The sequence below is a fragment of the Podarcis muralis genome, chromosome 3 (genome assembly GCF_964188315.1).
Source record: "Podarcis muralis chromosome 3, rPodMur119.hap1.1, whole genome shotgun sequence".
NCBI classification, from domain to species: Eukaryota; Metazoa; Chordata; class Lepidosauria; order Squamata; family Lacertidae; genus Podarcis; species Podarcis muralis.
Window position 1 is genome coordinate 87,190,102 of NC_135657.1, and position 21,187 is coordinate 87,211,288.

A 21,187-nucleotide genomic window follows, 5' to 3' on the forward strand; every position below is an offset into this window, starting at 1 on the left:
TTCAAAAGTAGCTGGTGCTTTTGTCCTTATGTTTCTTTTTCCTCCTGGCTTGTTATTTCTAGATAGCCTAACAACATAATCTACAAAATACAAGTCCTGTTTAAAAAAGTAGAAGAAAAAAACATACCCCAAAACAACAAACCAAAGGAGACATCAGAATATCACACTTTCAAGTATGATTACAACTGCCAATTATTCACAATGCCTTAAGAAACTTTTAATTCTAATCCTTCTCCAACTTTTAATCCCCTACATGCGACAAAGCTGTAGGAGGTAGTGTGAACCTTTCCATTAGCACCCATACAAAAATCTGTTTCACTTTGGCATCTTCCTACCTACACTAGGATTCACAATTTTAAGAAAGTCATAACAGCTTTTGCAGGCAAAGCTAATCACTCAGTATCTCCTCAATTTGTTTATCTGAATTATTTATATACTGCATTTAATGGGTGATATCCAACCCCGTCATCCCATTTCCCCCCTCCCGTCCCCAAATCTGCTTTGAAGTGGTAGCGGAAAACCCAGAACACATCTGGGGGCAAGCAGGGGGGTGGCAGGGGGAAGTCCTCTTGTGCTAGTAGAAATCATTGTGCTTACAGGGCAGTTCCTTAGCACTACACTGGATACAAGCCTTGTACACAAGACAGTGTATACAAATACATTAAAACTACATTAAAACCCATTCAACTTCAGGCCAAAATAAATATATTAAGTTATAGTGAAATATGCCCAAAATCTATACTTCTCTACAAAACTGCCACTTTAAGAATAGTTTCAGCATCTTGACACCAGTTATTTTGACACCTGCAGTCATACTCCATCAATGTCATATCTACCCTAGGAATCAGCAACTGAGAAGCCCTATGTTAAAACTGGCCCCTTAAGAGATGCCCCTGCTCATACTTCTATTCACTTTGACCTGCATTTTTAAAAGAACTACCCACAAGGATAAAAGGAAAGGAAGGAGAACAGCATATTAAAGCGGCAGTGGGGGGTGGGGAAGGATCTTCCACATACAACCCCTTCTGTCTCCCTTCACTTCCATCTTTACCAATCTGAAGACTCAGAAAGAAGAGGTAGACTCTGTAACAAGGCAACAGAGAAAAATACTTCTGCAAGCCTCCACTATCCAACAAGGAAGGGTGAATGGAGTTCTCCCCACCCTGCCCTACTGTTTCATATACTGTGTAGTAAGCGGGTGAATAGACTTGTCCCCAGGCATCCTACATTCCTCACTATAATCTCAATTTTCATTCACAGGAACATCAGCTGCTATCTAATGTTCTGCACATTTTTGTAAAAAAATCAAAAAGATACAGGACGGAAAAAATCAAAAGCAACTGTTCTGAGACACCAGAAGAAATGCCTCCTAACTGCAAAATCCCGCACACGACAGCAACTTTTAAAGAAAAGAGGATTTTCATAATTTCAAGGCCTTTTCAGATGCAACAAGACAGAAAAACATAATGGGTAAGAAGCACTTGCCGTCATTATCTTCTAGAATAAATGAACAACAAAATGATTAGGACAATAAAGTCAATTAGTTGGATTAGGAATCTCCACACGCATAATGTGGAAATATTTAAAATACAATATCTTCCTAATTAAGGAAGTAGACAGTGAACGTGATATTTCATCAGCTCTGCTGAGAGACCAGCTCCACTGAGCTGCTCCTCTCCCTCAGTTATTTCCATTCCAGGGGACCTCATAGGAACTACTATATAATTTTAAAAATTGGTCCTAAGCCTACTTGTTTTCTCCCCCATACCCCAATCCATTTTATATCATGTCTTTTAAGTGTAAACCTACTGGTAATGACTATTGTATTTTTATTTGATGTCATGTAAGCCACTATAGGAGGGGACGCGGGTGGCGCTGTGGTGTAAACCACTGAGCCTTGGGCTTGCCGGATGGAAGGTCGGCGGTTTGAATCCCCGTAACAGAGTGAGCTCCCATTGTTCGGTCCCTGCTCCTGCCAACCTATCAGTTCGAAAGCACGTCAAAGTGCAAGTAGATAAATAGGTACCACTGCGGAGGGAAGGTAAATGGCATTTCCATGCACTGCTCTGGTTTCGCCAGAAGCGGCTTGATCATGCTGGCCACATGACCCGGAAAAACTGTCTGTGGACAAACACCGTGAGCGCCGCAACCCCATAGTCTTTCGTGACTGGACTTAACTTTCAGGGGTCCTTTACCTTTACCTTTAAGCCACTATAGGAGCTTTTTGAGCTGAATAAAAATAAATGCTTTAAATAAATATACATGCACACAAACGCCAGAAAAAAAGTAATATACCAAACTCCAAAGGAAAGAAATGCAACATGCACTGGAAATGAAGCAACAAGGGATGAATTCCAACTACCAGAAATCTGACAACATAAGAGAAAATGTAGTCATAACAAAGAGTCAAGTTTCTACAAGTACTAAATGATTATGCTTTGGAAGAACTAAACGTGGAACCAGTAGGGAGGCATTTCTAGTCAGTAATCCATATCCTTTAATAGCCTAATCCTCATGGGCCATTTAGACAGGTGGGTGGGACTGCCCACCTATCCATTTCCAAACATCAGATGACACATTTTGCTTTGCCTCTGAAATTTTAACTCAAACCACTTGGGTAAAGAAAGGCACATATCCATTTGGCTCTGCCAGTATTATGCATTAGCAAGTAATATTTGAAAAGACTGGAGAATATCATTAAATACAATTTTACATTTTGCTATTAGCAAAGCTTTTGTACAAAGCAAGTGGATAAGGCATGTGTCCTAGAAATAACTGCTATAACACAATCCCTAAAATTCTAAAGTTCTTTGTTTTGTTTTTGCTGGCCTGGTGGTAGTATAATGTATATTTTGTATGTATACAATTTCAAGTTGGGACTACATTTGAAGGTGACCCGGAAACTATAACTAATCCAGAATGCGGCAGCTAGACTGGTGACTGGGAGTGGCAGCTGAGACCACATAACACCGCTCTTGAAAGACCTACATTGACTCACAGTACGTTTCCAAGCACAATTCAAAGTGTTGGTGCTGACTTTTAAAGCCCTAAACAGCCTCGGTCCAATATATCTGAAGGAGCGTCTCCACCCCCATCGTTCTGCCCGGACACTGAGGTCCAGCACCAAGGGCCTTCTGGCGGTTCCCTCACTGCAAGAAGCCAAGTTACAGGGAACCAGGCAGAGGGCCTTCTCGGTAGTGGCGCCCGTCCTGTGGAACGCCCTCCCACCAGATGTCAAAGAGAACAACTACCAGACTTTTAGAACACATCTGAAGGCAGCCCTGTTTAGGGAAGCTTTTAATGTTTGATGTCTTACGGTATTTTAATATTTTGTTGGAAGCCGCCCAGAGTGGCTGGGGAAGCCCAGCCAGATGAGCGGGGTATAAATAATAAATTATTATTATTATTATAAGTTAAATCCCTAGCATCTATTTAAAGGAGTTAAGGATTCTTCTAGATGTTTGCTCTTAAGACATGGGACTGCACGCTGCTCCGAGGTGTTCAAAATTAGCCAGATGCTTTTTGCTACTGGTGCACATCCAATTGCAATTACATTGAGCTTTCTGGGCGCCATGTTGGCAACTACAGTTTAAAAAACTCTATCCTACTCCATAATTCATACCATTTTCATTTCTACTGTGCATGTTTCTCCTTCTTGCATACTGGAGCAAGTGAACTGTTATAAGAGCAAGCTACAGAGATCATAGAATCATAGAACTGTAGCATTAGAAGGGGTCCCAAGGGCGATTTCATCCAACCCCTAGCGAACAGACATTCTGTTGTGGCGACTGCAACATAAGATTCAAGGTGCCATTAGGCGACCACCTTATATACCAGAATTTCTAGCACTGGTTCTGCCTCCTTGTACTGTTTCAGAAGCAGACTTGCACCTATATAAAAATGTAACAGGGGGCCCTGGGTCCCATGCCACCTGGATATTGCCCTGCCTGTAAGTTTGGATATACCGTGTCAGAAAGCTTCTCCTCCATGCACCTGTGTCCAGAGGTTGCTCTACACAGAGAAATGTCAAGTAGCCAAACCAGTCCCAAGAGAAGTATAAAGGTAAATGCCTCTAACAGTGCTCACCATTTGTCATTAGCTTGATTAGGTAGACTGATGGAAGAGCAGGATCCATTCGGGTCTTCCTTGCATCTCAAGCAAGAGAGCCAAGGGAAACAGAAAACCTGCCAGACAGCTTCACCACACTACGAAACAATGGTCAGTATCTAAAGAAACCCAAGAACTTTCACCCAGTGGAGTTTAATAAATTCAATAAAGTTTATTTTAATATTATTTCTGACTTCAATAAACTTTCACGCTTGGGAAAGTCTCCTGAGTTTGCCATGCAGCAAACAAGTCAAAGCCCCATTGGGCGCACAGAATTAACTGCATGAAACTCTGGATCCTAGCCAAAGAGCATAGAAGCATATGCTAACTAGTATTACACTAGCTAGGGGATGAGGGGAAGGGAGAAAGACATGGAAAAAGATGTCAGATTGTAAACACCCTTTGGGAGCGTATATCAAAGCAAATACAAAAAAAAAGAGTTCCATTTGCTATTATATTATATATGAGGATAGCTCAGAGAACAAAGGTCTTAGAATATTAAAAGCTATATTTTTAGAAATGCAATGGTAGGTCTGTAAGAACTGTCAACCACCAGTGCAAACTACTAGAGGCAAATATTAGGGTAAGGAGGAACAAGGCATCAATGTTTATATATAGAACAGGGTTACCATATTTCAAAAAGTAAAAATCCAGACAAAAAAGTTGTTGAGCTTCTCATTTTGAGCCAAAGTTGAGCTTTTTTTGCAAAACTGCAAAGAAATAAGACATTTTTGAGCTATTTCTAAGGAAAATCAGCAACAATGACCCAGCCAACATGGGCTGCCATACGTCCAGATCTTCCAAGACATTTAGCCAATTTCTGCTCAGACGCTGCTTGCAGCTGCAGTATTCTCGATATGACCGGGAAAATTCAGACGTGTGGCAACCCTAATATATAGGATGCCTTTATATTAGGCTTCTATACAAGCTAATTAAAAAATGGGGCTGTAGAATTGAAAGGCAGCACACTCTGCTTTGTACGATCAGTCAGGATATCAAGGGCCAGTGGGAAGGTGTTCTTCTAGCATCCCAGGAAGAACATCATGTTAAGGAGGAGACCAGCCTCATCCCATCCATTGAGAATAGAAGGGGCAGCTCAAGGTGTGCTTTCCCCACACCTGCCAAAAGAATTGTCAGCTCCAGCTACCAATTGCCCCAAGACTGCAGAAGGAAGGGAAAACAGAAACTCAAACCTCATCCATTGGCCAAAGGAAAAAGAGCCGCCATCTGCTATTCAACCAAGAACACTAGCAAGATAAGATCAGGCAGGCCCAAACTGGAAACAGATGCTTATAGCTCAGCACAAAATAGATTTATGAAATCTACATGTACAAATGCCTCAGTGTCTTTCAGATCAAATACCCTGTGCTATACCCTAGGATACTCAACTATCTATTAGATTTTGCCCACTGAAAATTCAGAAAAGTGTAAGCTGACAATGGAAACTATCAATGCCACCTGCTAAGTTATAACATAATGCATGTCAGGTTCTTAAAAGAATTCTGTTAAATCCAATAGTGTCCCTCACACTAATCAAAGGCTGTTTGATCCAGCGGGTGCTTTTATCAGTGGAATGGGAAAGGAAATGTTTTTTGCTGATTCCCCCTCCACTATGCACACCCCCAAAACTCTGTTCCAAAGGACTGAAAGACCTTTTACAATAGCATGGGAGATGGAGTGGGGTGGCTGCAGGGGGAGCAGGAAGTGGAAAGATTTCCTCCCACCTCCCTACTGATTGAAAATCTATGCTGGATTTTTTTAAAAAAACAACAACCTTTCAGCTTGAAGGACACCACTGGATACAAACTACTAGAGTTAAGTTTGATACATCAAATCTAAACTGTGAAGTGCCCCAGCTGCTTCAGAAACTTCTATAAACTGTATCTCCCTTACCACAGCATTCCAGGGAGCTGGATATCATGCATTCAACAAGGTACAGTATGTTCAGAGATCTAAGAGAGCATAAATGGTGCACTCACACTGGAGCAACTATGAGGCACCACAACTATGACATCCAATAGAAGGTGAGAGACGGGGAGTAGGGCTTGGGGGAGAGATTTTGGCATCACACAGGGTGCCACTGAAATTTGGAACACCAAGGTTTGCCACTGCTATGTTGGTTACCGTCAAACTATTTCTGGCTAGGACTGTGACTTTTCTGACTAGACATCCAACGCTTGCTCAGCATGCACAACTTAATGGGGAAGAGGCGGAAGCATAAGCCAAATTGCTAGTAAAATGTTTGATCAATTCCCTTTCTATAAAATCTGTCAAAGTCAGTGATCAAAAGAGAAAAGTCAACATAGCTACTACTATTTTCCAACAATATTTGCAAGAAATTGTCAGTGTCTACCAAAAAATTAATAATGGGGGGTTGCTTTTTCTGCATCTCTGCGTAACTGTTCTGTCCCCAACCAAATCCCAAGTATAAAAATACCATTATTGGGAGCCCACCGTGGCCATAGCAGGAAGCCTGGACTGGAAAAGTACTCAGTAATTTTCTACTAAGGCCATTCAGTGTAAGGTTCATTGATTAAAAGATGATAAAAGCATAGTTAAAGACTGGTTTCTTAAACTGTTTCTTCAAAACAACAGCATTTGCTACACTTTGACCCATGAAAACAAATAAACAGTAGTGTGGCACCATAAAGATTAACACATGTATTATGGTATAAAGTTTTGTGGACTACAGTCAATTTCATCAGAAGCCAAGTTAGTCTTAAAATGGTACAAACTGTTGCTGCATCAGACTAACAGAGATAACCTATACAATCTTATTCAGAAATAAGTCCTACTGAGTTGAATGGGCCCCATTCATTCCCAAGTAAGCAAGTACAGAATTGTTGCCTAAGGTGGTTAGCCCTCTGGAAATCATTATGTCTGACCAATGTTTCTTTTAAGAGTTTTAAACACATTGCCTTCGGATGGAAGTTCAATTTTCATCAGTAGCCACTTTTAATGCTCAATGATATGCAAAACATTTTTTTCCTCTCCCAGGCTTTTTAAATTCCTTGCTTTTAGTTCTTAAAGCTATCTTGTATACTCCTTGCTAATTTTAAAGTGTTGCTTACTGATTTTACACTGCTGTGTGGGTTTACACTGCTTTTTATTAACCCTGCACTGTGTTGTTTTTTAATTGTTTGCATTTGTATATTAAATTAACAAATATAGAAATGGTTAAATAATAAATAAATAAATGCCATGAAATTCCTCCTATTCTTTTCCACACTAATATTCAAGGAGGAGTTGGGTGAACAGGAGCTGCCCGCAACAATAACATGGAAAAAGCAGGATGTTAGGATCATGTGGTGGCTACACACTTGCTTAGAAGGGAGACCAAATGCTTGCATGGGTTTGAAAAAGATGTGTAATTATTTGCAAAAAGACATATAGATTCCAATATATCAGTAGCCTAAATAAGCTACAATCTCTGAGGTGTTCCTTTGCGGGAAGGGCTGCAGCTCATTGGCAGAACATCTGCTTCTCATATATAAAGTCCCAAATTAAATTCCAGGCATCTCCAGGTAGGACTAAGAAATACTCCTGCCTGAAATCTTGAAGAGCTACTGCCAGTCAGTGTAGACCAGGGATGTCCAACAGGATGCAGTCAATCACTGTCAATCGTGGGCTCATTTTCCTTTGCTTTTGCTCAAAAGCAAACGGCCCCGCCTCGCCCCCTCTTCCCTCCCTGCATTTTCTCCTGATCTCTGGAATGGAAGAGGGAGATCCACAGCAATCTTTTGATCCTCCTTCTATTTTCCCAGCCGCACTTCCCCTCTCTAAAAAAAGCTGAACAACTTTGACCTGAACCCCTAAAAAAAGGTGGTAGATCACTGCCAGGTTTTAATTCTTAATTCTGAAAGAAGTACCGTATTTTTCGCCCTATAGGAAGCACTTTTTCCCCTCCAAAAATGAAGGGGAAATCTGGGTGCGTCTTATGGGGCGAATGCAGGCTTTCGCTAAAACTTGGAGAGCGAGAGGGGTCGGTGCGCACCGACCCCTCTCACTCTCCAGGCTTCAGGAACACATCCGCAGCCTAGGTCCCGCAGGGCTGTCTAGGCTGCGAATAGCAGCCTGCTTCCCGGAGCGTCGGGCGCCCTGAAAGCAGAGCGTGCGGCGCTTCGGGAACACATCCGCAGCCTAGGCAGGGCTCCCTAAGCTGCGGATAGCAGCCTGCCGCCCGGCGCGAGGGGCGCCCTGAAGCAGAGTGCCCCGCACGCCGGACAGACATCTGCAGCGTGGGGAGCCCTGCGGGAGTTCCCGCAGGGCACCCTACGCTGCGGATAGCAGCCTGCCGCCCGGCGTGAGGAGCGCCCTGAAGCAGAGCGCCCCGCACGCCGGACAGACATTGGCCAGCCCCACAAGCTCGGGGGACAGCAAGGAGGCGCAGCGCCGCCATCCCGCTGTTCCTCGGCCTGGTTCGGTTTCCCCGACCTGGTTTGGGGGGGGGAAATTCTTTTATTCCCCCCCCCCCCAAAAAAACTAGGTGCATCCTATGGGACAAAAAATACGGTAGATAGCAGTCCCTCGGGAGTTGGCCACCCCTGGTGTAGACAATACTGAGCTAGATGGACCAATAATCTCACTCAGTATAAGACAGCCTGATAACGGTGCAGTGGAAAATAACATTTCCACTGGACCTCCTACCTCCAGTCCTGACCACTGGAAGCAAAAGGGCCCAGTGGCTCTGCGCTCCATTCAACCCCATTGTTCCTGGCTGGCAGTCAACTTGAATGTTAACATTAAAAGTACTTAACATAGTAGGCACCCCAAACAAAAGAACCATTTTATAGTAAATACCCTAAAAGTCATCCAAAGGAAACTTTCTGAATTGAAACACCATCTACCTGATGACTGCATATCCAATCTGCTCTGTAAACCCTTTAATGACGATTTGCTGCCACTGTGAGGAGCCTTCATAAGAGAGAGGTTTCCAAATAAAGAACTGTGAGGGGAGAGCGAGCTTGTGCTGGCCATCAGGCAATGGCTTTTTCCACCTGCCTTGCCCCGCCCTCCAGCCCTAGGAGCATTTCCCAGACAATGACTTTGAGAAGAGCAGAAACAGCTGGGAAAAGAGAAGAAGAGTTCAGGGCTTCTTTTTTTTTAGTAGTTTTGTAAGTTGTGTGTCCTTGTTTCTCAATTTGATCCTTTTACATGGTGCTGTATGCTTTGAGGTATTTTATGCACGGTAATTTGCCATCAATTTTATTGATTATAGTTTAGTAATTATTTATTGCAATTGTTAAGTGCAAGCTATTTAACTATTATTTGCTGATATTTAATTTTATTATTTACTATTATATCCTAATGGATTATTGAACACCGCTTTACTCAATGCAAGTTGTTTATTTTAAATTATGCTTTTATCATGACTTTTTTGTATTGGATCAGATTGTTAGGTGCGCGATCTTTGCTGTCTGTTTTGTTGAATTCTTCAGCTTGCAAACTGCCTTCCTAAATAGGAATACAGAAAGGCGGTATACAAATTAAAAGTTAAATGAAATGAAAGTACCTCAGTCAAATCAAGAGGTACGCTTTCTGAAACGAGTGCAACCTAAAACTGCAATGCTATGCAAACCAAATCCCTATTTTAGTAAGATAAACACTATCTGAAAATAATCCTAAGTATTCCTCTCCACAACTTATTTTAAAGCTCCTCAATAAATATAATGGTTACCTCAAGTGAAGTGAAGGAAAGCTAGTCGTTTAACCTTAGGCTCCAAGCCATGAAGCAGAGCGGGGGGAAAGGATTCATGTTTTCAGAGCAAAATGGAACAACACCAGCTTCTGCTCTATTCAAAAGTGTATACTTGAAAAATATTAAGATTTACCTGTTGAACAAGGCATCTGGAAATTGGGATCAGTGCTATCCAAAACAGGCAAACAGAACTGAGCACTTGCAGATCCTAGCATAGGGTCCTTATCACTGAGCATGTTCTTCAGCGAATCCTCTAAGACATTTTGACTTGTACTAAAATCCTCACAGACTTCATTCTCCACGTTGGATCCTAGAAATAGGGCATCATCTAAGTGTTCAGTAGGAATTAAATGATTAAATGTATCAACTATATCCATGAAGACTCCTGTGTGTCTTTAATCCCTATAGAAAGACAAGAAAAATACCATAAGAAAAATAAGCTATGAATGATAAAATTACCTAAAAAATATTAATAAATTTGATCTGGCTTTTTACTATTTTGAATACCTCTTCAAAAATAGTTTCTTTCTCTTTTTATTAAAAAATTGTATTTGCTTTATTTAAAATCATTTTCAACAACAAAAAACTCAGCAATTTAATTTTAGGTTTGGTAAACTTTATATATGGGTCAAATGCACACATGGTAACCCGAGCCATGGAGGGGGCCATATTTACAGAACAAAAGCACTGTAGTTTCTCCCCACTTGCTAACTTTGCAAACTTTTTTTTGAGAAGCCTGAAGTAAAATAATTGTAAAGGGTCTCAGAACATACCCTTGTCCACTGCTTTTCCCCTGAAACCCCCTCCTGCACCTCTTTTTCTCTCAGTAAAGTTTCCCAGGTATGGGGTCTCCCACATAAAATGAGAAAAAACAGTGGAGAAAAGAATTGTGATGTGAGCAAAAGCAGCGAGGGAAGAATTAAGTACCTCACACCCACCTGCTTCTATTCCCCTAGAAACTGAAACTCCACCCCTATCTAACTGCAAGGATCAGTCAAGCTTTGCAGACCCATATTTGCCACCAGAAGTGTACACCAGCCCTAGGTTTACATTAAAAAGTAAAGCATTCAAATATGGATGATTCTTATTTGATCATCTTGTCAAATAGACAGCTAATCTTTTTAAATCCCCACTGAAGTTGACTAAGTTGTATATTAACTCTGAAAAACTGTAATCTGAAGGGAGAATCAGTATCTCAGATATGTCAAAATCTGCCAACATAATGTGACAGCCATCTTTCAATCCAAAACAAGATATGTATTCCTATATTAATTCAATTTAATACATGAAAAATAATATTGAGCCTTATTATAAAAGTTAGAGTAAATTTTTTGAAGCTCTTATCCAAGATAAAACAGTATCAGCACAGACTAACATATCTCTCCAGACATAAGTTGTTGCATTAAAACCAGCCTCAATTCAAAAGACCCTTTTAATATGAAGAGCATATAAAACTCTACCATTTACAGTTATGATAGGCAACTGCAACAAGTCTAAGGAGAGCTGAATTTTAGCAGAGTTTTATGTCTGCATACAGAAAACAGTAAATGCTATGGAAATGTACAGGGGATGGATGAACTTCCCCTTATAAGCTTCAATTTCAACAGTCAAACCTTCAATTGTTGGGCAAGTTTTTAGAATCTCTGCAAACTAATTTAGCTGAAAGACTCAAAAGCATCATGGCCACCACACTTTTGGCAAAGCTTCTAAAGTGTTGCCTACTGAAAGAATGCCATTTTCTAATTAGGTAAATGTGATTACTTCAGGTAATTGTTGCTTTTCAATTTGATTATGCAGAAGTCATAACACTAACTGCATTGTCATAGAACTGCTTGACTGAAGCCACCAACTGTCAGGATTCAATTCAAGTTTAATGAGAGTTTGTTGTGCTTGAGGTCTGCCACAAAAACCCTTGGCAGTAATTATGATATACCACAAGGTACACTGTTGTTTCCTATTATAAGGGCGCTAGGAAGCTGTTTCTGTTCACAAGACATTTGCAACTTTGGAACCAGCATTGGTTACTTCATCTTGCCTATTTAAAGGGCTACATCCACAAGGCATCACCTGTAAAGGACTCTTATTTGAAACAATGCATCACTGTAAAAATCTAGAAGTCTCTGAATGCTCTAAGCAGCAGCTTTGTATCTATCTTATATCAGCTCTTGTCTCTGTAGAAGCTGGGTCATTTTTCAAATAGAAGCATTCTGTGTAGTTAGCTGATGTCTGCAAATGGAAGTCTTTGGCAAAAGACACCCCATTTCCCTTATGCTCTCTCTGCCACCAGTATCCATCACTCAACATTCATGGCTAACTCCTAGGAGGAATGGTAACTTCTAGTTGGTAAAATATCAAAGCAATCTTCCAAACTCAAAGAGTGACCGGTCCCTACATTTTTTTATACTGTGCACTACATATTGTGCATTGCAACTGCTATCAATATAAGAAATATTACAGAGAATGAAAAACAAAAATATTATTCTCCACTCAATTTAACACTAGTTAGGTGTCCCAGATCATCTGCAGACATCAGTCCAGGAGAATCTAAAAGATATGCAAAAAGCCTTATGAGTTCCATAATCTTCAAGGTACCATTTGCAAGTTATAGACCCACTATTGGAGGAGACCCAAGCAGCCCAAGCTCATATGAAGAAGCTATCTCTCAACAATCCTCAGGAAATCACAATTCTAGATAATTTCCGCTGTTTTTAAGTGCCTTAAGAACACAAGAATAGTACTGCTGAATCAGACCAAAGGCCTATCTCCAGTGTTCGAAATTAGCAAGGGGCCAGGCACATTTTGTGACTGGCATGGGTCCAATTGCAACCGCAATCCACTACCCACAATCTCTAGATGCCAGGACAGAGCCAGAACACAACAGAAATGGAACTGCAGTGATGAATATACTTATGCCTGTTAATTCTCAATTGCTTAAAAAAAAGATGTTGCCTTCTCTTTGATTAGAGTGTCTAAGGATTAAAAATACATTTCAAAATGTCAAGGATGAATTGTGAACATTAAACAAGAACCCATCCACGAGTGTGACTCAAAATATTTAAGCCAATATCTGATTTCAAAATCCACCTTTACAGATTCCAAAGTGGAATTTGAATGTCATATTAATTTCAATCTCACTAAAGGTGTCTTGTGCCTTCCAAACCCCAGACAATTTCACTCAACAGGTGCTTAAACAAAACCGCAGTAGTAGAAAGTAGTAGGTCACGTTTTCATAACTTCAGTCAGTACCCATGATTTGTGGAGGACTGCACTATGAGTAAGATTTGCCTATGCAGATAATATAGAATATTATCAATATTGTATCACAATGTATTTCAAGTCAACAAGTTTAATTTCCAAAATTAAGGAAACAACACTTCCAAGCTAAAGTTTCTTCACTTGTTCAGCTGTACTTTAAAACAATACTAGATTGCTCTGCCACTTCCCTTTTAAAAAAGCACACACATAAACACACTGCAACTATAGCTGAAATTTCAGTAACCTCAACCAAAGTAAGTCAGGCTCTTTCATATGGGGCAGTTTCCTTTGATCCTTAGCACACTTACTTGAAGCAAGTACCAGAGAAATAAATTGAATTTCTATGTAAAGAATTCATGCTTTGTCCATTGCTCATGCACAATTGAATTGTCTACACTTCCAAAAATTGAGGGTAATCCACCTAATCAGAACAACCTTTAAGGAGCTATGTCCCAACTATGGTATATCCACCTATGTTGCTTAGGGGTGCAAAAAACAACATGCTTATAAGCCTTCCAGCAGGCTATAATATAGGGCCACCAAGTTTGGCATGCCTTCCTGAAAGGCTAAAAGAAGCAACGGTGATCATATGAAACACTTCATCAGTCATCAACATAATCTAGCAGGAAATCAAAAGCCGGAATACAAGGATCTATGGCTAGAACAATTCAGTCAGGTGTGCAGTTTCATTTTGTCCTCTTCCAAGCTAGCCCAGACAAATGTGCCATACAACCAGGATACTTCTTCCAAACACAGAACGAACTGTTTTCATCTCAAAATGCCTAAAAGCATGCCAACTAGTATGCAGTTTTTAAAGACTGGGGTAGTGCACATTTTCATTTATTTCAATCAATTTCTATCTCATTCATTATCTAGTTCTCAACACACATATTGGTGATTTGAAAGTATGACACCGTGAACCCATCAGAATAAAATAACCATGTTTTTAGAAGTACTGTAAAAAGAACATATGCTTAAACCATATCCAGTCTGATAGTGTATCCAAGAAACACTGAGACTTGAACCACAATGTAACTCTAAGGAAAATGAATTCCAAGACTGCAAAGCAGCTACTAAAGACCTCTCTTCAAACCCTTAGGGCATCGATTTGGCATACAGATGATACAGTCCAAAAGAGCACTCTTCATCTACTCTAAAATGTGTATGTTGGGGCAGGAGGGGAGAAATCTTTGAAGTTCTACAGTGAGAAGGGTGCTCCACATGAAAACATGCAAGGTCACAGCACTGAACAGTACAGGGGAAAACAGGAACAAGTTGTTATGGCTGGGGTAGAGAGATGCAACGGAAGTGAAACAGGTAACACAGTAGTGGTACCAAGAACAGTAAGAATTCCTTACTTTATTTACAAGCCAAAGTAGTTTAAAAGGAAACGGCAGTTAAAGTCAACCTGAAAATTATCTGTAAATTAATACAATTAATATTTCAGATGAATTTAACTGCCATGACCTGCATCCCTTTCTGTTGCTTATTTTGTACATAATTTCAGTGGCATGGCTATATTGTGACAACACTTTCCAAAACTTTTTTTTTCCTGAATCAAATTACTTTCTCCATCTTAGTCCATTATACACACTACAGAATAAGCAACCAATGCACAGAGACTGGTGTGTGTGTGTGTGTGTGTGTGTGTGTATATATATATATATATATGCAGGTTTTGGTGTCCTCGGGTGTCTTCCCGTGTAAAAGTTGGGGCGTCTAGGCGACGTTTCGACGAGGTCTCACTCGTCATCTTCAGGCTGGTGCTTTCGGCTTCTTGTTACTGGAACAGAGCAGGATCTCAGTGTTTGAGTTCCTATAAATACTGTTGAGGGGTGTGGTGTATAGCCTCCAATGTTCTGGGCAGAGAGGAAGTTCCCAGGCTAGTGTGCCTTTTCTTCTTTTGTTCCTTAATTGCTTGAGGGATATCTTGAGTGATTTCTTGAGTGATATCCTGAGTACCACTTAGGTGGGTCATTAGGTGTGGATTAGTTGCTAAAGCCTTTGTGTCTTGACCTCTTGAACTTTGTGAAGAGTTTTTCTGAGAAGATGGCTGTACTGCATTTAGTTGTGCTCTGGCTTGGCTTCGTGTATAGGGGCGAGCTGTGGTTTTGTGGCCTGTGCCAGCCAGATCTGTGTAGGGATTGCAGGGGGGTGCAGCATCCGGAGGTGCCACCATGGTTTGGCTACTGGATGGTGTCTGTAATTTATCTGTGGAGAGGGTCTGGGTTTGGGTCTGGTGTGGTTGATTGGTGATGGCGTTCTGTGTGCCTCTGGATCTGGTGTCAGTTTTTGTGGGGAGGGCTAATTTCCAGATGTCTGGCAAGCGGGATGTGTCGTCACGCTTGTTCATGTTGTGAGGGTGTTTCTCTATCTCGATGGCTTCCATGATTATTCTCTTGTGGTGATGTTCCATGTTAGAGAGCAATTTGGAATCTGCAAAATTAATTTCGTGTCCTGTTTCTTTCATGTGTTGGAAAAGAGAGGAAGTTTTTTTCTTCTTTTTTGACGGCATTCTTGTGTTCTGCGATACGTGCATTTATTCGTCTGTTTGTTTGTCCAATGTACGTGGCTGGGCAGACTTTGCAGGGTATTTCATAGACCCCTTGGTTTTCCAACTGGATTTTATCCTTGGGGTTTCTGAGGATATTGGCTATTTTTTGGTTGGCGCAAAAGGCTGTTTTGATATTGTGTTTATGGAGGATTTTGCTAATTTTATCTGTAGTGCCCTTGATATAAGGAAGGAGGGCCATGCCATTGTTTTCTTCTGTGTCTTGGTTTTTGGGGGGTGTTTCTTTTTGGATTAGCTTCGTAACCCTGTTTTGCTGGTATCCATTGGCAATTAACACATTTGAGAGATTCTGTAACTCAGTTGTCAAGTGGTCTTTGTCAGCCAGGCGTTTGGTTCTGGAGATGAGGGTCTTGGCTACGGAGTTTATTTGTGCAGGGTGGTGGTGAGATTGTGCATGTAAGTAGCGGTTGGTGTGTGTTTTTTTCCGGTAGATAGTGTGTCCTAGGGAGCCATCAGGTTTTTTGTAGATTAGGACGTCAAGGAAGGGAAGTTGGTTGTTGGCTTCTATTTCCATAGTGAATTGTATTTTGGGGTGTAGGCTATTGAGATGTGTGAGGAAGCTGTCCAGTTTTTCCTTCCCGTGTGGCCAAATTACAAAGGTGTTGTCAACATATCTGAGCCAAAGTTTGGGTTTGTGTTCTGACTTGTCTAAAGCATTGGTTTCAAAGTGTTCCATGTACAGGTTTGCGATGACCGGTGAGAGGGGAGATCCCATAGGTGCTCCTTCTATCTGTTTGTATCTTTGTCCATTGTGGATGAAGTACGTGTTGGTTAGGCAGTGGTTGGTCAGGTCCAAGATGTATTCGGGGGGATTGTATTTGTTTTGAATGGCTGTCAAGGCTTCATTAATGGGCACTTGTGTGAAGAGAGATACAACATCGAAGCTCACAAGTAGGTCATTGGGATGTAGGTTTTGCTTCTTTATTGTTTCTATGAACTGGAAGGAGTTTGGAACGTGTGAAGAGATGGATTCTGCATAGGGCTGAAGTTGCTTGGCGAGAAATTTAGCGAGATTTTGTAGAGGTGAGCCTATGGAGCTGACTATAGGTCTATATCAAGGGCACTACAGATAAAATTAGCAAAATCCTCCATAAACACAATATCAAAACAGCCTTTTGCGCCAACCAAAAAATAGCCAATATCCTCAGAAACCCCAAGGATAAAATCCAGTTGGAAAACCAAGGGGTCTATGAAATACCCTGCAAAGTCTGCCCAGCCACGTACATTGGACAAACAAACAGACGAATAAATGCACGTATCGCAGAACACAAGAATGCCGTCAAAAAAGAAGAAAAAACTTCCTCTCTTTTCCAACACATGAAAGAAACAGGACACGAAATTAATTTTGCAGATTCCAAATTGCTCTCTAACATGGAACATCACCACAAGAGAATAATCATGGAAGCCATCGAGATAGAGAAACACCCTCACAACATGAACAAGCGTGACGACACATCCCGCTTGCCAGACATCTGGAAATTAGCCCTCCCCACAAAAACTGACACCAGATCCAGAGGCACACAGAACGCCATCACCAATCAACCACACCAGACCCAAACCCAGACCCTCTCCACAGATAAATTACAGACACCATCCAGTAGCCAAACCATGGTGGCACCTCCGGATGCTGCACCCCCCTGCAATCCCTACACAGATCTGGCTGGCACAGGCCACAAAACCACAGCTCGCCCCTATACACGAAGCCAAGCCAGAGCACAACTAAATGCAGTACAGCCATCTTCTCAGAAAAACTCTTCACAAAGTTCAAGAGGTCAAGACACAAAGGCTTTAGCAACTAATCCACACCTAATGACCCACCTAAGTGGTACTCAGGATATCACTCAAGAAATCACTCAAGATATCCCTCAAGCAATTAAGGAACAAAAGAAGAAAAGGCACACTAGCCTGGGAACTTCCTCTCTGCCCAGAACATTGGAGGCTATACACCACACCCCTCAACAGTATTTATAGGAACTCAAACACTGAGATCCTGCTCTGTTCCAGTAACAAGAAGCCGAAAGCACCAGCCTGAAGATGACGAGTGAGACCTCGTCGAAACGTCGCCTAGACGCCCCAACTTTTACACGGGAAGACACCCGAGGACACCAAAACCTGCATTCCTGTACCCGTGAAAATCTACGAAAGCATATATATATATATATATATATATATATATATATATATATATATATATCACACACCTACTGGCTACTAAGATATCACAAAACACCACAAGTGCTATGGATGCACTCAGCAAAATGTGCAGCAGTAACATTTCTCATACCCAACTATAATTACTTCATTCTTGTGCTTTAATTCTTGAGAAGTTTCCCCTTCTGGCCACAGATCACACAAGACATAAAATTACCATTTACAACGTGGAACTACGGCTTCTGTAAATTCCCCCCCCAAAATCGGTAGGGCTCCTCAATAAACACAACTGGTCTGGGCTGTTTAAGACCTGAACATGTGATAGCTACAACTGCATAATAACAAATTATCTGTAGCATTTGATCACAGAGGAAGTTGATGAGGAGCAAGATGGAAAGTTGAGGGGCAGAGGGCTCTGCAGCCTTTTCACAGCATGTCTGAATGCTGCAACCAAACCAATTATTAGATGGATCAGAGTATGTTTTAGGCATCCCTAAAAACCTTGCTCTTAAAGTAACCATAAACCAGCAACATTAAAACACATAATATATCAATTAAGAACTACACCATGAACAAGTGCTAAAAGTTATTGTAAAGCAAGTCTGAAAAACTGAAAGAAGTCAGATTAGCCTCAACCAGGGCCAGGGCCTTTTCAACACTGGCTACACCTGGTGGATCGCTCTGCCTCATGAGACCAGGGCCCTGCGGGATCTGCTTTCTTGCCTGTAAGACAGAGTTCTTCGACCTGGCCTTTGGCTTGGAACCAGCCTGATTCTCTCCCCCACATTCCTTTTGTGATGGAATCCCTATTTGGGGACTTCCCTGGCTTTTCTGGCCCACGTAGGACCTGTCTGGATAGTTGGCCTTGGTGAAGATTTGACGTTTTCTCCCCCCAGAGTTTTTGATCTGGGCTTCCACTGAAATGAGGCTGCATTTTAAGTGAATTTAAGTGCATTTTAAGTAGTATTTTAATCTTGTTTTTAAGTTGTATTTTAATCAATTGTTTTTATACCTGATGTTAGCCGCCCTGAGCCTGGTCTTGGCCAGGGAGGGTGGGGTATAAATAAAGTTAAATAAATAAAATAAATAATAAATAAAAATGTTATACTATAAAAGCGTATCTTACATTTGGTGAAAGATTTTTAAGTGGCTGAGCAATTCTCAAACTTACACTTTAAAAGTATAAAAATCTAATCATTCTTGAGAAGGTTCTAAATATGCACATTTCAAGTTGAAAGGCCAGAAATGCTTAGGATGCAATCAGTAAGAAATATCAGTGAAAACATCCAAGGTTTGTTAGAGAAGCTAATCTGCAAATGATTAAGAAAAAGACATCAACTTATAGACCATGCTACTGTAGCAAATTCAAAAACCATCAGGAACAAGCATATGAGCAGCTGATCAGTGTGAGTGGGAGGGTGAAGACAGGCTTGAGTAATGTAATAAAAAGTCAGGTGATACTACTGGCTGAACACTCTGAACACTTGGGAATGTGCAGAGTGTTTTGGAGCAAGGCAAAGGTAAGGGTGTATACGCAAGAACATTTGTTGCCAATTAGTTATTCACCAACCCTTATTTTCTCTACCTTTTCAATGCATGCTTAGGTGTAAAGTGTGGTAATGCAAGTCCAAGTGGTCCTGAAGGACAGTAGTTATTCTGGACCAACACACACACACACACTGCACAAGCATGTTGATAAATAACCATCACCAGAGGAATGAAATCTGCAAGGTGGACACAGAGATGGAGATACACCAGATTTGGAGAATCTGTGTCCCTCCAAATGCTACTACACTACAATTCTCTTCATCCCTGGCCTGGACATCTGAACATGTTTGCTAGGGCCAACGGGAGCTGGAGTCAAACAACATCCAAGGAAGCACAGCTTCTCCATCCCTACTATACACATGAGAGTTAAGTTCTATGGAGCTCAAGGGGGCTTACTTCTTCTGACTTACAGCACTTTTCTGTGTGACAGCATTTTAGTTGTCTGATCTGCCCTGCTGCATTTTAAAGCTACTATGACTGGGTCTTATGCTTGCATGACCACTAGGAACCACCACCCCTTCTCCCCCAACCCCCAAGCACAATATATCTAACTAATTAAAGGCAGTTTAACAGATACTTTAATAAACAATTCTACACTAAAAAAAAAAGGCCGAAATCCTAAAACACTTACCAAAATGGAAGTCTCATTGGACTCGCTTGGCCTTACTGCTGAGTAAACCACCATGGCTTAAAAAATGGCTAGCTAACACTGTTAAACTGGGGGTGGTGGGGGGCCAGGGGAAAATCGGGATGAATTAGCAGTCCCCAAAGGGAGCAGCGAAGTGGTATTCGGAACAGAAGGGAAAGGGATGGGGAAGCTGTGCCACAGGCCCTCCACGGGGAGCACGAGGGGCCCTTGCTCCTGGGGGAAGCCTGACACGGGGCACACGAGGAAGGGGGCGGGGTCAGGAGCCCCCGGCGTGGAGGGGGGGGGAAGCGGTGGTTAAAACAGAGGAGGCTACGAAGACCCGGATGACGGGGGGTTCGGGCGGAGACTCGTTCGTGGCGGGGGGGGGGGGGGTTAGTGCTGCACGCGCGAGACTGGATCCGTTCACTACGAATAGTAACCCCCACGCTCGGCCCCCGCCGCGCGAAGCTTCCCAACTAGGCCGCGCTCCCGAACCCCCCTCTTAACGCCGCCGCCCAGAGATTATATTTACCTGCCTGGGCTAGGGGCACGCGCTCCCTCTCTTGGCCGGCTACTGGTGGTTTTTTTTCTCCTCTCCCCCCCCCCCCAGCGCTCCTTTTTCTCCCCTCCCCCTCCCTTCTCTTACGTCTCTTTTCTTGCTCCGCAGCCCCAGGCCGGGGAGGAGGGATGAGGGGAGGAGGAGGAGGAGGGAAAGGAAGGAAAGAAGGCTGGCTGGCTGCTGTGCGGAAGTGGAAAGGGCACGCGGAGGGGGTGGGAGTTGGAAGTGGGCGGAGACAAGAACGGACGGACGGGACTGCTTCGGCTGGCTAAAGGGGGAAAGAAATACAGTACGACTCCCCCTCCCCCCCTACTCCCGTCCAGCAGGTGGTCTCTCCCGCTCGTGGGCCGGCTGGCCGCGTGCCGACGCTGGAGGCCCCGCGTGCCTCACTTGAAAGCGTCGGGTAGTGAGAGCCGGAGGCCGAGGTCACGTGACGGTGCTGCTTTAACCTGAGCGTGGCTTTGCGCGTGCGCTTTGACGCTTGCCTTCCATCTCCCGTAATAAATAAACATATTTCGAGTTTTCTGAGCGTGGAACGGTTAATTTGTTTTGTTTCTTCTTCTCCTCTTGCGTACAGACCTGTGCTGCTGACTGCTGTTGCTGAATAATATCTTCCTCTCGTACGACCCTCTCCCCGGGTTTCACTTTTCTTAACGTTGCACCATCTAA

At 42.3% G+C, this 21,187-nt stretch overlaps 1 protein-coding gene across 11 annotated transcripts in view; it reads right to left on the reverse strand.

Moving 5' to 3' along the window:
• Positions 1-20,885, reverse strand: part of PHF3 (PHD finger protein 3) — a 50,460-nt gene extending 29,575 nt beyond the window's left edge. For 2 of the 11 annotated variants that reach the window (XM_028722671.2, XM_077926267.1), the window contains exons 1-2: positions 20,492-20,582; positions 9,939-10,207 (exon numbers count right to left, since the gene is read on the reverse strand). In XM_028722671.2, the coding sequence (XP_028578504.2) occupies positions 9,939-10,182 (244 nt within the window). In that variant the 5' untranslated portion in view covers positions 10,183-10,207; positions 20,492-20,582. Of the gene's footprint in view, positions 1-9,938; positions 10,208-19,962; positions 20,445-20,491; positions 20,583-20,605 lie in introns of those variants that run through there. The other 9 variants (XM_077926268.1, XM_077926270.1, XM_077926271.1 and 6 more) reach the window with 9 other exon arrangements.
• Between the last annotated feature and the right edge of the window lie 302 nt (positions 20,886-21,187).